We start from the raw sequence: 15040 nt of genomic DNA, 5'->3' as shown, positions 1-15040 counted from the left end.
AACAAGTACCCAAGAAAATCTACTCCCTTAATATTTTTAAAGACATGCTTTGCCTGAGAGTTTATTCTGGGGAAAAAAGCAAGTTAACCACACCACAATCCTTTTTGATATGAAAACACATTAAAAATCTGTTGGCCATTACAAACAAAGGGTGACTGGTGTAGTGAAGATAAAGTGGACAGTTATTCAGGCGTCACAGTTGAGCATGGTTTATGTAGGTCATTATCTCCTTCTTGAAATGTTTGTCTTCCCTGTAGAGTCTAAGGCAGATTTTTCAATAAGCCCTGGGAAGGGATGGAGGGAGGGAACCAGGGAACAGGGGCCAAGACATCTGCTCTGTGTGAGCGAGAATCCATTCGCTCTGGTGAGCGTTCATCCGAGACTCGACCTCTGCACTGTTCTGAGCTGGCTCTGTCCTGTTTCCTATGAACCCTGTGCTCCAACAGGAACAAGAGGGAACTGGAGAGAATAGCACGAGCTTTACAACCCTTAATCAGAAGGGATGTGTGTGTGTGTAAGAGATGGGGAAAGGAAGGGAGCAGGGTTTGGGAAAAAAAAAAAAAAAAATCTCTGGTCCACTTTGACATTCTCCAGCCTGGAAAACTGTTCTTGTTCTTAAATGACAGTTTCCCTCCAGTGCACTGTACTCTTTAGAGCAGCAGACAACTGCAGAATCTGCAGCAAGTAACACACATCTCAGAAACAGCAAAGTCCTAACCCCTTGGTTAGAAAAACAGAGACAGAAGTTTTAACACCCACCTTTTTAACTGAGCAAGTCTCAAATAACTTAGTACATTTATAATTTTCCCTTTACAATTTTTAAGGCTCATTTTGGAAATTGTTTATCATTATAAATATGGTCTGCAACACGAGGTGACAATAAGGCAGTGTTCCATTTCCTCTAATACTCCTATGACAAGAACCCCGAGTGGACAAGTAAAAAATATTAATGTTTCCTTCCCTATGCTTGCTGTAGTCAAAATTACTAACCAGAGGCCATCATCAGCAGAAGAGATCGTGGAGTAGTGTGTGTATGTGTGTGTGTATTTTTTTTTTCTCTTCCCCAAGCTTTCTTCTTCACGTTAGGCCTTGATGGTAGAATAAAGTTCCTCTATCTGAGACCGGAAATAATTCCGTAACTCTGATCTTTTAGCCTTCATTGTAGGAGTCAGAAGGCCGTTGTCAATAGAAAATAATTCAAGGTGTAGGAAAATGCCTTTGATCTGCAAATAAACAAGGTTGTTAAAGGAGGAAAGATGCCACCTGAGTCTAGAAAGTATATGTTGTCGTGTGCTGTCAAGTCGGTTCCGACTCACAGCAACCCTATAGGGCAGGGCAGAACCACCCTATACATGGTTTCCAAGGTGAAAATCTTTATGGGAGCAGATTGCCAAGTCTTTTCTCCCATGGAGACTCTGGGTGGGTGTGAACTACAGATCCCTCAGTTAGCAGCTGAGTACTTCACTGCTGCACCACCAGGGCTCCTTAGAAAGCACATAAGCCACCCAAAGGTATGAAGACCCTTATGGGTGAGCCAATCCATCTCTCACCCCAGACTGTATTTAAACATTCACCATAAAGGCAGGTATTCTATTCTTAGGATAGAATGCAGGATTGTATCCTGACCTCCAAAAAGAGAGAATTAACAGCCCCGGTTAAAAATCCCCTCCCCTGCCAAAACATTCCATCACTGACTGCTCATGTATTGCTTTAGTTCATCTTATTCTCTTGTGTAATTTATCTATAAAATATCTTCAAGTCAAAAATTTGTTTTACAGGAGTCTATGTACTTTGATCAAAGTCTTACCTGTTCAAACGGTTTTAGACCAGCATCCTTCCCAAGTCTCACCATGTCTTCTAAGATAGCTTTTTTGACATCCTAATAAGGTGACAAAAATAAAATATTTCCTCTGTGGGAGATACCTGGACATCCACAGTGACATTTAATGTAAAATTTAGATAAAGAAGGCAGACGGCACACTTTAGAACTGTACCTTATTTCTGCACAGTTCATCAAAGGATCCTTCAAATCCCTTCTTTTGGGCCCAGGAACATAAAGTTTCAGCATCTGGTACCACAATTGCTATGAGAAATGACTTTAATACAGATAAAGGAGTTATTACATGGCTTGATTCAAATGCTCTAAAATAGCAGTTCTGAATTATTCCGGCATCAAGGGCCCCTGGGAGAACCTAATGCAAGCCTGACCCTCTCTTCAGAACACACCACCCTCCTCAAGAGTCCACTGAGCCAAGGTTAAAAACCTTGTATCTATGTATGGATGGTATCAGGAATCCTACAGTAAGTTTTTAAAGAACCAAAGACTAACAAAAAGCTTAATTTTTATTTACTTTTATGTGTGTGTGTGTGTATATATACATATATAATTTTTTTTTTAAATATAGCAGGACCAGATAAGCAAACAAAGTGATAGATATCTAAGCACTGCTTTTTAAAAAGCCCTCCAATATTCATCCTTTACAATATAATAAAACTGAATAAAAATCAAAAGCATGGGAAGATTCTAGGTCAAAGAAAAATAAGTGCATTCTAAAAAAAAAAAAAAAAGTGGGTACATTCTTGTATAAGACAAGAGAATACAATTATAAAATTAAAGATTTGTAGAAAAGATTGACTTTCAAGGAACCATGCTGCCTTCTCTTCCTTACAACCATTTGCCCAACATTTTAACAAATACATATTTTACTGTAGTATCTATGATTTTGACTTGGAGCATATTTTGGTTCACAACTACTCTTTGCTCAAAAATAATTTAGGAGGCATATAATTAACAAGCTGAGTCTGGTACGTTTAAAAATTTTAAACCTTTTAATAATTCCCTATCAATATTTCCTTCAATTATGAAGTTATTTAAAAACAAATAGTACCCACTCCCACACTACCCTTGGTGCACTAGGCCCTCTAGGTAAAGTACAAATATTGAAATTAAAGAGGGAAACGTTTCCTGGATAAGAAACATCAAGCAGCAAAAGCCAATAATGCATCAGTGACATTCAAGCATGCCAGACGTGAAAGTTAAGTCATATCAGGCTCAAGCTCTCGATCATATTAAAAGCTCCTGGAGTACAAGGCATTAGCAATGTTTGTGCAACAGAGCTCACAACTCAGAAGGCACATACCTGCAAGCTCTCTCCGTGGACAAACACCTGAGCAACAGGTTCACTTCGTATGTAGATATTTTCAATTTTTTCAGGGGCTATGTATTCTCCTTGAGCCAGTTTAAATATGTGCTTTTTTCTGTCGATAATCTTCAAGGTGCCATTCTATTTATCAAAGGGAAGGAGGCTGTGAGTGGGTCCCAGGGAAAGCTGTCACCCAGCATTGATCCCATGCAGTACATGGTTTTTACATGCACTATCATTTAATTCTCATAACATATTGCTGGTGTCCCATATTATCCCATTTTGTAGAAAGGAAAACTAAGAGACTGAGTAATGTGTCCAAAGACATTTAGTCAAGCACAGATAGAGCATGCTCACTTCACTTCTCCAATTGGCATTAATGACTTGTCAGCCAACCAGTAGCACCTTACTTGTTATCTTTATTTTGACCTGTTTCATATAGCCTCATATCTGAGTTAGGTACATACATATCTCACTCTTCAAATGAGTCAAGTTCCTTGAGAGCAGAGACATAACCTTATTCATCCCCTCACAGTCTGCTGCACAAAGTGAAGGCTTAATAAATGTTTACTACACAAAGGCAGGACTTCAGTTTCCTCTGTCATTGTTTCTCTAGGTCTCTACCCCAGAGAAGAAGAGGGTGCTCCTGGCCTTTTGGATCTTTGCACAAAAGACCACACTGAATAACTGCTGGTATGTTAGCTTCCTTGAACCAGATCAACCAGATGAATGTAGTATCCACCACCACCCTCAGAATGGTAACCAAACCCAGCCTATATTTCTACCCATCCCCACCCTTGGGCTATTGTCATGCCTCCAAAACTCATCGGCTGGAAAGATTCTAGAATTCTCTCATTCCACACCACTTCTCCATCTTAAAAAGGAGCAAGCTGAGGTCAAGACAGGCTATGATGTGCTCACTGGAGCCAGAATTAGAACTAACACTTAATATCTCTTAAACCTGAAAAGGGGGATTTGATTTTATGTCTAAAGTTGAGCATTCTGTAATCTGAATTGCTTTTTGGTGCCATTTTTCTCAACAAAAATTCCAGAGTTGTTGTTGTTGTTGTTATGTGCCGTCGAGTCAAACCCGACTCATAGCGACCCCTCCTTGGGTTTCCGAGGCAGTATCACTACGGAAGTAGGATTGCCCAACCTTCCTTCCGAGGATTAAGCACCTTAAATTTACAACAATTTGATCATACATGGTAATAAAAATTAGCCATTTTAGTGCTTGCAATTAAACACGAACAGTTTAGAAATACCAGCGCTTATTCGAATAGAACAAGGGGATATGGAGTGGTTTAAAATCAGGAATGTTGTGTTGTTGTTGTTGTTACGTGCCGTTGAGTCGGCCCCGACTCATAGCGACCCCTCCTTGGGTTGCTGAGGCAGTATCACTACGGAAGTAGATTGCCCAACCTTCCTTCCAAGAAGTGGCTGATGGGTTTGAACCGTCAGCCTTCTGGTTAGCAGTCAAGTGCCTTAGGCACTATGCTAGGAGAGTCAGGGTTATATCCTTTCACCATAATTATTCAATCTATATGCTGAACTTATAATCCAAGAAGATGGACTATAGAAGAAGAATGTGGCATCAGGATTGGAGACTTATTAATAACCTGAGATATGCAGACAACATAACTTTGCTTGCTGAGAGTGAAGATGACTTGACACACTTACTGATGAAGATCAAAGACTACAGCCTTCAATATGGATTACACTTCAACATACAGGAAACAAAAATCCTCACAACTGGACCAAAAGCCAACATCATGATAAATGGAAAAAAGACTGAAGTTATCAATGATTTCATTTTACTTGTATCCACAATCAACACCCATGGAAACAGTAATCAAGAAATCAAACAATGCATTGCATTGGGCAAATCTGCTGCAAAAGACCTCTTTAAAGTGTTAAAAAGCAAAGATGTTAGTCACTTTGAGGACTAAGGTATGCCTTACCCACACCAAGGTATTTTCAATCGCCTCATATACACATGAAAGCTGGACAATGAGTAAGACCAAAGAACTGATGTCTTTGAATTATGATGTTGATAAATCATAGACTGCTAGAAGGAACAAATCTGTCTTGGAAGAAGTACAGCCAGAATGCTCCATTAAAAACAAGCATGGTGAGACTTTGACATACTTTGGACATGTAACATAAATTACTTGTCCCTTAGGAGGGACAAGTCCTTAGAGAAGGACATCATGCTTAGCAAAGTGGAGGTCAGGGAAAAAGAGGAAGACCCTCAATGAAATGGACTGGCACAGTGGCTGCAAAAATGGGGATGGCCAATTGTGAGGATGGCATAGGACCGGATAGTGTTTTGTTCTGTTGGGAACGGTGTTACTGAGTTGGAACTGATTTGACGGAACCTTACAACAACAATGGTTTAGAAATAGCAGTGCCTGTTACTACAGCAACAAGAACTGGTCAAACCTAAGCAGGACAAATAAGTCTTCTTGCATAAGCCTCTTACTTATAAACTCTCTCTGGAATTTCTCTCCAGCAAATGGCTCTGAAACGAAACTCAACATGAGTTGGTTTAGACCATGAAACACTCTATGTTTAATGAGATGAAAAACCTAAGAAACACATTTATTCACAGGTTCTTGCTATTCATACATCCCAGGAAGGCTACCACACTTTCCAGCTGCCTAGTTTAACCAAAGTGTCAACATCAAGCCACAGTGTCTGTATTGTATGTAACAAGCCATAATCTCTTTTGATTTCAAACAGAAAGCAGCAAGCAGAATTTCAAACAGAAAACATCAAAACAAAATATATTTGCTAGAGTTTAAGGGAAAATTCTAAACAAGTATTCTAAGAGTATAAACCTGTTTGCTGCAGCAAATGAAGTCTACATTATAACACTCAGTGAGGAGACAGGGAAAGAGAAAAGTTAGGGTGTAACATGGCAGCTGTACAGTATACAAGACATTTTTTTCCCTACACTAACAACACAATTTGTGAACAGGGAAGGTGACAACTTACTGGTAACCATTTTCCAATATCTCCTGTGTGCAACCAACCATCTTTATCCAAAACTTCTGCTGTTTTTGCTGGGTCCTTCAAGTAGCCCTTAAATACAGTTGGCCCTTTCACACACACCTGAAGAAAAAAAGATGACCTGTTAATAGCATTTACTGGGGTTTCTCTGAAAGAAAAAAAAATTGGGGTGTGTGTATGTGGGAAACCCAACCTTTAGCAAGAAGCCCTGAATACTGCCATCCAGAGGGAACTATCAGACTCCACTGGGATCTTATAAGCAACCCCAATGATCCCACTTCCTATTCTTAGTCACTTTCATTGCAGTCAAATTATAGGACTAATGTTTGCCTAAGTCCTGCCTCAAAGCTCCTGGAAAGCCCCAAAGGGGTTAAAATCACTTTTAAGTAATTAGGCTTACCATTAGTAGCCAGTAGCTCATTAATAGGTATCCAGGGCAATTAGCAGAGATGTGCCCCGAAGACTTAGGCCGCTGGAGCCTCAGTGTGCTCTTGGACCTTAGCCCCTATCATGTCTGGCAGAAGGTAGGTGTCAGCATGCCCCTGAGTATTAAACATAAAGTATCTTCATAAAGAAGTCCAGAACAATAACATCAAGCTTAGTAGCTCCATATGACCCTGTGTCGGGAAACAGCCCTGCATTCCTAAAGGCTGGTTATTAGACGAAATGGCATGAAGTGTGAATGACTGATGTGATTCCACTCACCTCACCCTCACCCTTGGCAGCCATGTAATTCATTTCTTCTACATCAACAAGTTTAATATGACTGCAAGGCATTGGAGAACCAACATGGCCTATATATTAAATAAAAGAATTATCACTTATAATATCCTTGGTCAGCCTTCATGTTATTTTTATAATACACAAGGCTCCTTGCAATAAAAAACAAAACAAAAAAACAACCCTGATATAAACTTTTGGTTTCTGTAATTACAGCCATTGTTCCCCTCGTAAATTAATTCAGAGTTGATTCCTAGAATAGAGACTAACATATTCAAAAATCTCTTCAGGGCACTTCTTAAATTTGATGCTCTGGATTACTTTTCAAAGTATAAATAATTAGTATGTAGATTTTAAAAAAAATTTATTGTGATTTGGGTGAAAGTTTAAAGAGCAAATTCGTTTTCCATATAGCAGCTCACATACACTTTGTCTGATGATATTGACTGTAATTTCCCACAATGTAACAGCTCCCCTCCCACCTCCTTCCCATAGTTACCTCTTCCCTGTGTCCTTCCCTCCATGCACTCCTGCTCCCCCTGAGCTGTCTCCCTGTGCATACATAGACCTTCTATTCTCCCACGATTGATCTCTCCAAGAAGTGTATCTACCTAATGTAAATGTTCAGCTCATATGCCTGTCTTTTGTTTGGCTGGAAGCCACGTGAGTGGGTTCAATTCCAGACCTGAAGGGTAGCTAGGGGCTAGTCTCAGGGGTTCCACCAGGCTCTATCAGACCAGCAAACCTGGTCCCTTTATAAATAATTAGGATGTAGATTTTAAGGTGTGAATACCTGCAAGCAAGCTTTCTGAAAGTTTTATGGGGCTTTGATAATCTGAAGGTCCCTTTGTCATTCCTTTTTAACCTCCCCTCCCTCACACCAACTTCTTACTGTCCCTATTCTCCACAAAGAGAACATATGCATCTTTGGCAAACTTTGATTATTCTGTGACTCAACACCCAATTCTGATCAATATGGCCTTTATTGATGGATCAGTATAGATAAACATGTTTTATATTTAAGCTTATTAATACAGGATAGTCGTAATTGAATTAACTCTCTTGTCAAAGGGTGTTAAGATTGGGTTGTCTTCTTCAAAAACAGTATTAACAGAAATTAGATGCATTTTAAGAGCTTCACAAATAATTGTTCCTAGTTGTTTCATCTTCTCTAGTTGTTCAGAAACCTGGGGTTAAAAACTAAACAAACACTGTGAAGAAGATGCATAGACTGTCAGTGTCAATCCCAACAGAACAATATATTGCTCAAACCCAAAGCACTGCCGTCAAGTCAGATCCGACTCATAGAGACCCCTCCTTGGGTTTCTGCGGGGGTATCTCTATGGAAGTAGATTGCCCAATCTTCCTTTGCAGGAGTGGCTGGTGGGTTTGAACCACCAGCCTTCTGGTTAGCAGTCAAGTGCCTTAGGCACTATGCCACCACAGCTCCTGATAGCAGTAATATTCATAGCACCCAATATAAATGAGGAAGTTCATTACTACTGTGTAAAGTACTCTCAGCGTGGCATAGAGGAAAGCATAGAAGTTTTGTAATCAGACTCAAGTTGGAATCCTGGCTCCATGCTGTTTAGACAACAATCTACAGTTACATCACATCTCACCAGGATGTTGTTGGGATTAAACTCACATAACCTACATCTTAAACACCTAACACAGAACCTTATCTGTGACAGGTACACAATGAATTATTTTTCTCTTTGCCTTCCCTCTTTTTCCTTTAGGGAAAAAAGGTCTGTATTTGATTTATATCTGTAATCACAACACCTAGTACAAGCCATCAGTACAGTGTAAATTTAATAACTATTTGTGTTTTAAACACACATAATTAAGTATAACTAATTAAACTAAATACAAATAATTAGACCAATTATTTATCTAATCAATTACTGGCAAGATCTGCTGGGGCCAAACATTCCAAATCTGGTGTAAAAGGCCAAGCTCTACTGCCACCATGCTTTCTACTACACTGTGCCACAAGAGCCATTTCACACACAGCCACCTAATTTCCAAGCTTGTCTGCCCCAAGGCCTAATAATTTAAGACGAAGTAGCAATTAATTAAGCGGGCTAATCAATCAGTGCCCAGAAGGCTGGCGGTTCAAACCCACCAGCCACTCCTTGGAAGGAAGATGGGGCAATCTACTTCCGTAGTGATACTGCCTCGGAAACCCAAGGAGGGGTCGCTATGAGTCGGGTCTGACTTGATGGCACATAACAACAACGACAATCAATCAGTGATGAATCAATTCCAATAATTCTAATAACCCAGTGCCCATAACCTCATTCCCATACAGACTCTTGTACCAATCATACCTGCTGTCCAGTCTCCAGGCATAGTCAGGCAGCAACCAGCAGTGCACTCTGTCTGTCCATAGCCTTCATAAAACTGGGTCACCGATAGATGAGACATTATTAAAGGGGTGACAGTTACACCTTTGCTGGGAGCAAAAGTAATTAAGTTCTTCTAACTCCTATGTAATAGCAGACTAGGGTGAAATCTCTCTTCAAATTTTCTGTTCAGTAAATTCATTCAATACTAAATCATCCTTTTATATGGCACCCAAACACCTTTGCTCCCATTCCAAACACCAGCTACCATCCACATTCATTTTCTACTTAACTTCTTGCAGACAGCAAACGAGAACACCATGTCACAGGTCATGCTGCGAACCACCCACCTTGAGTGGTCACCTCTTCAGCTGCTTTGACAGCTCCTGGCTCTGCCTTGCACATGCTCTATTTGTCACTAATTCTCAGCTATCTTCCAGCACCCTTTAAAAGATGCTCTCTGCATGGAGACCAGGCTGGTTTATCACTTGTGATCCATTCCTATAATCATGCCTGACACTAAATGTTAAATTGTGTACCTGATCCTGGAGAATATTACACAAATGGTGGGCCTAAACACATATTCCCTTGCCTAGAGTAAAAAATTATGTACTTATTTCTCCAAGCAATCTAGGAATAACATGACTTTCCAAACAACAGTAAGACACATACAAAGACAATTTAAAAAATAGCTTTTCATAAAGAAGATGATTCAGCATTATAAAAAGTCTGACAGGAAGTCCCACCTCACCTGACAGCCAAGCGCAGCTCTTAGAAACGTTAGCACTGTGGAAGACACTGGCGCAGCTCCTGTGATCATCAATCGGACTTTTCCTCCCAGACTTGACTTACAAGGGAAGGAGAGAGGAGAGGAAACCCGTGTTAAATATCTAGAAGTAGGTGCCTCCTCATTGAAAGGTATCTACTTAGAATCCCCATGCTCTAATCCACTATACCCACACCTGAACTCATACTTAGGACAATGCACTGAGAACCTCACAGATGTTCATAATAGGAATACAAAGTTAAGAGTTTGTTTCTACCCTTAACATTTCATTCATTCTCAATGGGTGTAGAAATACACCCACTAGAACAAGAGTCCGGTGGATTTGTGGCAATTAGAATAATTTTTGTTTTTTTTTGGCTATAATGCCTAAAAAAATTACCATGAGAATGGCATATTTATTCTAGAAAAGGTAAGCAAAATGAAGAAATGTAATGCTATAATGCCCTATGTAGCTACAATACTGTTCAAATTTATCTTGGATGCCAAGGTTTATTTAGAGGCTTTGTCCCTAATTTTTAGAAATGTGCTAGAATTAATAAAAATATTTCATTCTCTCTCTCACCTCTCTACCTCACAAAAGAAAAGAAAACAAAAGAAAATCCTCATAGAAATTTTGAAACCCTAATCAGTTTACCTAAAAAATAACAGTTGTGAGTTCATGTGTTACCTGTATTTTGTGGAAGATGAGTTTATCCCACAGGCTATTGTTTCTAATGATGCCACTGCGAAGCTCTGCTTCTTTCCTCTTGTAGGCAAAGTCTAACAGCCACCGTTTCAGTGTGGTGTTTGCTTGTCCAAAAATCTAATGAGTGAAGAAGTAGGAAGGTTCTCAGAGGAGACAGAAGCCCTGACTCAACACGAAGAGTATTCAAACTGCCCAGTCCAAATCCATTCTGGGCGCTGCTCATGCTGCACACTGGTCTTGCCCTGGAATACAGTCCCTGACATAACGGGCAACCACAGAAGGGCTGGCATTCTGTCAGTCCCACCTTGGCTCAATTCCAACTCACGATGACCCCATGTGTGTCAGAGCAGAACTGTGCTCCACAGGGTTTCCAGTGGCCGAGTTTTCAGAAGTAGATCGCCAAGTCTTCCTTCTGAGGAACCTCCAGGGGGACTTGAGCCTCCAACCTTTGGTTAGTAGCCAAGTACAGTAACAGTTTGCAGCACCCAGGGACTCTCAATATAGCTAAGTAAATACAATGAAACCTCTGAGAGCCGAAACTCGACAGCACTGCCTTGTTTTTCTGGGTCTCCTATATTTTCTGCCCGTGACAGGGTACAGTCTTACTATTTTTCTATCACTGTCTATTGGTGAAAATATTTGAGGTTTCCACCTTACACAGATTCCAGCTTTCACAGGTTTTACTATAGTATTTGTGTATGAACTTAGCAGGAGCTCTGGTAGCACAGTGCCTAAGGCACCTGACAGCTAACCAGAAGGCTGGCGGTTCAAAGCCACCAGCCACTCCTTGGAAGGAAGGCTGGGCAATATACTTCTGTAGTGATACTGCCTGGGAAACCCAAGAAGGGGCTGCTATGAGTCGGGTCTGACTTGAGGTCAAATAACAACAACAACATGAACTTAGCACAGTGGCTAAGGCATCTGATTGCTAACCAGAAGGCTGGAGGTTCAAAGCCACCAGCCACTCCTTGGAAGGAAGGTTGGGCAATCTACTTCCATAGTGATACTGCCTTGGAAACCCAAGGAGCAGCCTTTATGAGTCAGGTTTATCTCCAAGGCAGTGAGTTTGGGTTTTTTTGGTTTTGGTATGAACTTTAAAATTAATAATATCATTATATAGTTATTATTTTCATGTGAGCCAATTACCAACTTTATGAGATATACAAGAGGGGAAAGAATATAATAGCTGCTTTTATAGATGAGAAAACAGAAGCTCAAAGATTACTGTAAAAACAAAATGACCTCCCACCTTACACCTGTATCATACCAAAGTGAGTTCAAGCGTGTTTTTTCACATAAGCCTTATCAACAACTCTGTGGGGTCAATGTATTCTAATTTTACTGATGAGTAAATGGTGGTTCTGTGAGATTCAGAAGACTGTCCACATCACACAGATGGTACACAGCTGAGCAGAATTCAAACCCAGACTCTGACTCAAAGTCCACTGCTCTGTTACCTATACATTGCCTGTGGAACTTACTCGGTCGAACATCCGGTTCAGCAGTCTGGGAACTACAGGGAAAATAGTAGGCTGAAGCACCTTGAGGTCATCCATAAGCAGCCTGATATCTCCTTGGAAAAATCCTATTTTCGCTCCATGACACAGCATGACAGACTTCCGAGGGAAACAGAAACAATAAACCATTTTATTGTTGCAGCACATGCTGCAACCCACAAGCCACACAGATTATACACAAGCAATATATATTACACAAGGTGTCAGGTTTAGTATTTTAGAGCAATTTCTGGAAATCTTAAAGTTACTAAACATAGGTAATTTTTTTTTATTCTCAGTCATTCATTGTACAACAAGGAAATTTTGTATTTCTCTTGAACATTCTTAAGATAAAGGGCTAATATGAAACCAGAACATGCTGCTTTCAGTGATGATGACAGTGGCTCTGGTATTTTAGCTTCATGATATCATTTGGATTAATGATATGGTATTATATAGTCTAGATATTTTTAGCCTTCCAAAAATTTTAGGTCTAATTTATTTTGAAACAAAAACTTAACTACTTGCTTATTATAGTCTAAGTTTACTAATACCTCATTTTTCTTAGATGAATCTAAAAATTTCTGAAAAGCCACTGATATATGTTAAAGTTGAGACACTAAAACATCTAATCCCAGAGTAGGTTGCCATTCAGCTATACTCTACTACACAGTTTTATTTTTGTTTAATACCAACTGTACACTGGCAAGACAGATATACTGATAGTCTTGCCATTTTAAATTTTAAAGAGTCAAACCACAATGCAACAGAAGTACAAATGGCCTCAGGCTTGAAAGCAGAAACCTTTAGAAAGCTTTAAAGCTACAGTTAGGTATGTACTGTACAGTTCATTATGCACTCATGTGTCATTGCTTTATAAATTCACAAGCTCTCCTGAGATGTGTGTGCAAGAAGTAGGAGTAACAGATGAAACTTGAGGTCTAACATGGTCCTTGGTCCTTTTGTTGTTGTTGTTGTTATGTGTCATCGAGTCGGACCTGACTCATAGTGACCCCTCCTTGGGTTTCTGAGGCAGTATCACTATGGAAGTAGCTTGCCCCATCTTCCTTCTGAGGAATGCTGGTGGGTTTGAACCACCAGCCGTCTGGTTATCAGTCAAGTGCATTAGGCACTATACTATCAGAGCTCCCTGAGTAAATCCCACAAGGCAGCAGTCAACCAAATGGCTAGTTCTCTATTAGTCACCTCTCTGTCTCCAATACCTAGCATAGTGCCTGGCACATGGCTGGTGCTCAAAAAATATTTGCTAAATGAGGGAATGGTGTCCACTGCTTTGCCCATGACTATACAATGCAAAATTGTCCAACAAAACAAATATATGTTTCTTGATCTGTTTTTAGTCACACAGTTGTGCCCAAGGAGACCAGGCAAAGGTCTGCTAAAAATCATCCTGCTTGCCCAAAGGCACTTAGAATACTGTTAGAAAAATTAGTCATAAGCTAATTTAAAGCCAGACTATTTCCAAAGTAGGTGCACCATTTTACTCGCCTATACCCCGTAAGCTTAATATTAGGCTTAATACTAGGGCTGTAAGCTTAACACTAGGCGTATGCTTTGTGTATCCCACTAGCACTACAACTGATGAGACAAACTTCCTTTGCCAGGTGCTTTACATCCCCTAGCCTAAGTGACTAAATTGTGTCTGTTTAACTCTAGCTCTATACCTGGGCAAATGCCATCCTGTTGATCTCATAAGCTTGATTGTTCTAATGAGTGTATACCCTCCTGGTATTACTGTTCACCTTATAAGGGTGTCTATCATTAGGCTGACAATTGAGTCACAGGGGTTAAGTTCAGTTCCTAGCTTGAAGGGTGTCTAAGGGCCATGGTCTACAGGTTCCACCAACCTTCATCAGACCAGTAAGCCTGGTCTTTGTTTATGATTTGCCTCACTACGTTTTGTAGTTCCAATGAAAATTGGTTTTATAGTTAATCTTTCTTAAATCATGTCCATGTTAGTAGCCTCCAAACGTTTGAGCTTCTAATTTTTATTTGACATCTCATATGAATGGAATCATAAAATATGCAGCCTTCATGACCAGCTTCTTTCATTTAGTATGTTTTCAAGATTCATCCATGTTGTAGTGTGAATCATAACGTCATCCCTTTTTATTATCAAATACTATTCCATTGTACAAAAAAAATCCAAATCCAATGCCACTGAGTCAATGCTGACTCATAGTGACCCTTTAGGACAGAACAGAACTGCACCATAGGGTTTCTATATGGCTGTAAATCTTTACTGAAGCAGACTGCCTCATGTTTCTCCTGCAGAACAGCCGGTGGGCTCTAACCATCAACCTTTTGGTTAGCAGCCAAATGATTTAGCCACTATACCACCAGAGCTCCTAATATTCCACTGTAGGGACATACAGTTTGTTTATATTCCTCAGCTCACGAACATTTTGGTAGTTTCCACATTTGAAGGCAATTATGAACACTGATGTTATGAACTCTGGTGTACAAGTTTCTATGGACATATATTCCCATTTATTTAGGAGAAGAATTGCTGGGTTATATGGAAATTCTAATGTTTAACCATTTAAGTAGCTAACAGACTGTTTTCCAAAACAGCTGCACCATTTTACATTCCCACCAGCTGTTTATGAAAATTCTAATTCTTTCATATCCTCACCAACATTTATAATTATCTGCCTTTTAGATTCTAGCCATCTTACTGGGTATGAAGTGATATCTCATTACACTTTGATTTATATTTTATTGATGACTAATGATGTTTCACAGGAGCTCTGGTAGCATAGTGCCTAAGGCACTTGACTGCTAACCAGAAGGCTGGCGGTTCAAACCCACCAGCCACTCCTCGGAAG

The 15040-nt window shown here is 39.9% G+C and overlaps 1 protein-coding gene across 1 annotated transcript in view; it reads right to left on the bottom strand.

Annotated features, from left to right (window-relative positions):
* Positions 1-1082: 1082 nt before the first annotated feature.
* ACSL1 (acyl-CoA synthetase long chain family member 1) overlaps positions 1083-15040 on the bottom strand; it is a 57934-nt gene continuing 43976 nt past the window's right edge. The window contains exons 11-20 of the mRNA XM_007940869.2: positions 12177-12311; positions 10678-10812; positions 9975-10070; positions 9209-9281; positions 6861-6949; positions 6141-6257; positions 3141-3284; positions 1995-2096; positions 1808-1879; positions 1083-1223 (exon numbers count right to left, since the gene is read on the bottom strand). Of these exons, the coding sequence (XP_007939060.1) occupies positions 1083-1223; positions 1808-1879; positions 1995-2096; positions 3141-3284; positions 6141-6257; positions 6861-6949; positions 9209-9281; positions 9975-10070; positions 10678-10812; positions 12177-12311 (1104 nt within the window). The remainder of the gene's footprint in view (positions 1224-1807; positions 1880-1994; positions 2097-3140; positions 3285-6140; positions 6258-6860; positions 6950-9208; positions 9282-9974; positions 10071-10677; positions 10813-12176; positions 12312-15040) is intronic.

This window comes from Orycteropus afer, unplaced genomic scaffold (assembly GCF_000298275.1).
Source record: "Orycteropus afer afer isolate SDZICR_OR568_19922 unplaced genomic scaffold, OryAfe1.0 scaffold00073, whole genome shotgun sequence".
Taxonomy (NCBI): domain Eukaryota; kingdom Metazoa; phylum Chordata; class Mammalia; order Tubulidentata; family Orycteropodidae; genus Orycteropus; species Orycteropus afer.
The sequence above is the reverse complement of the archived record's forward strand: the minus strand, read 5'-3'. Positions and strand labels throughout refer to the sequence as shown.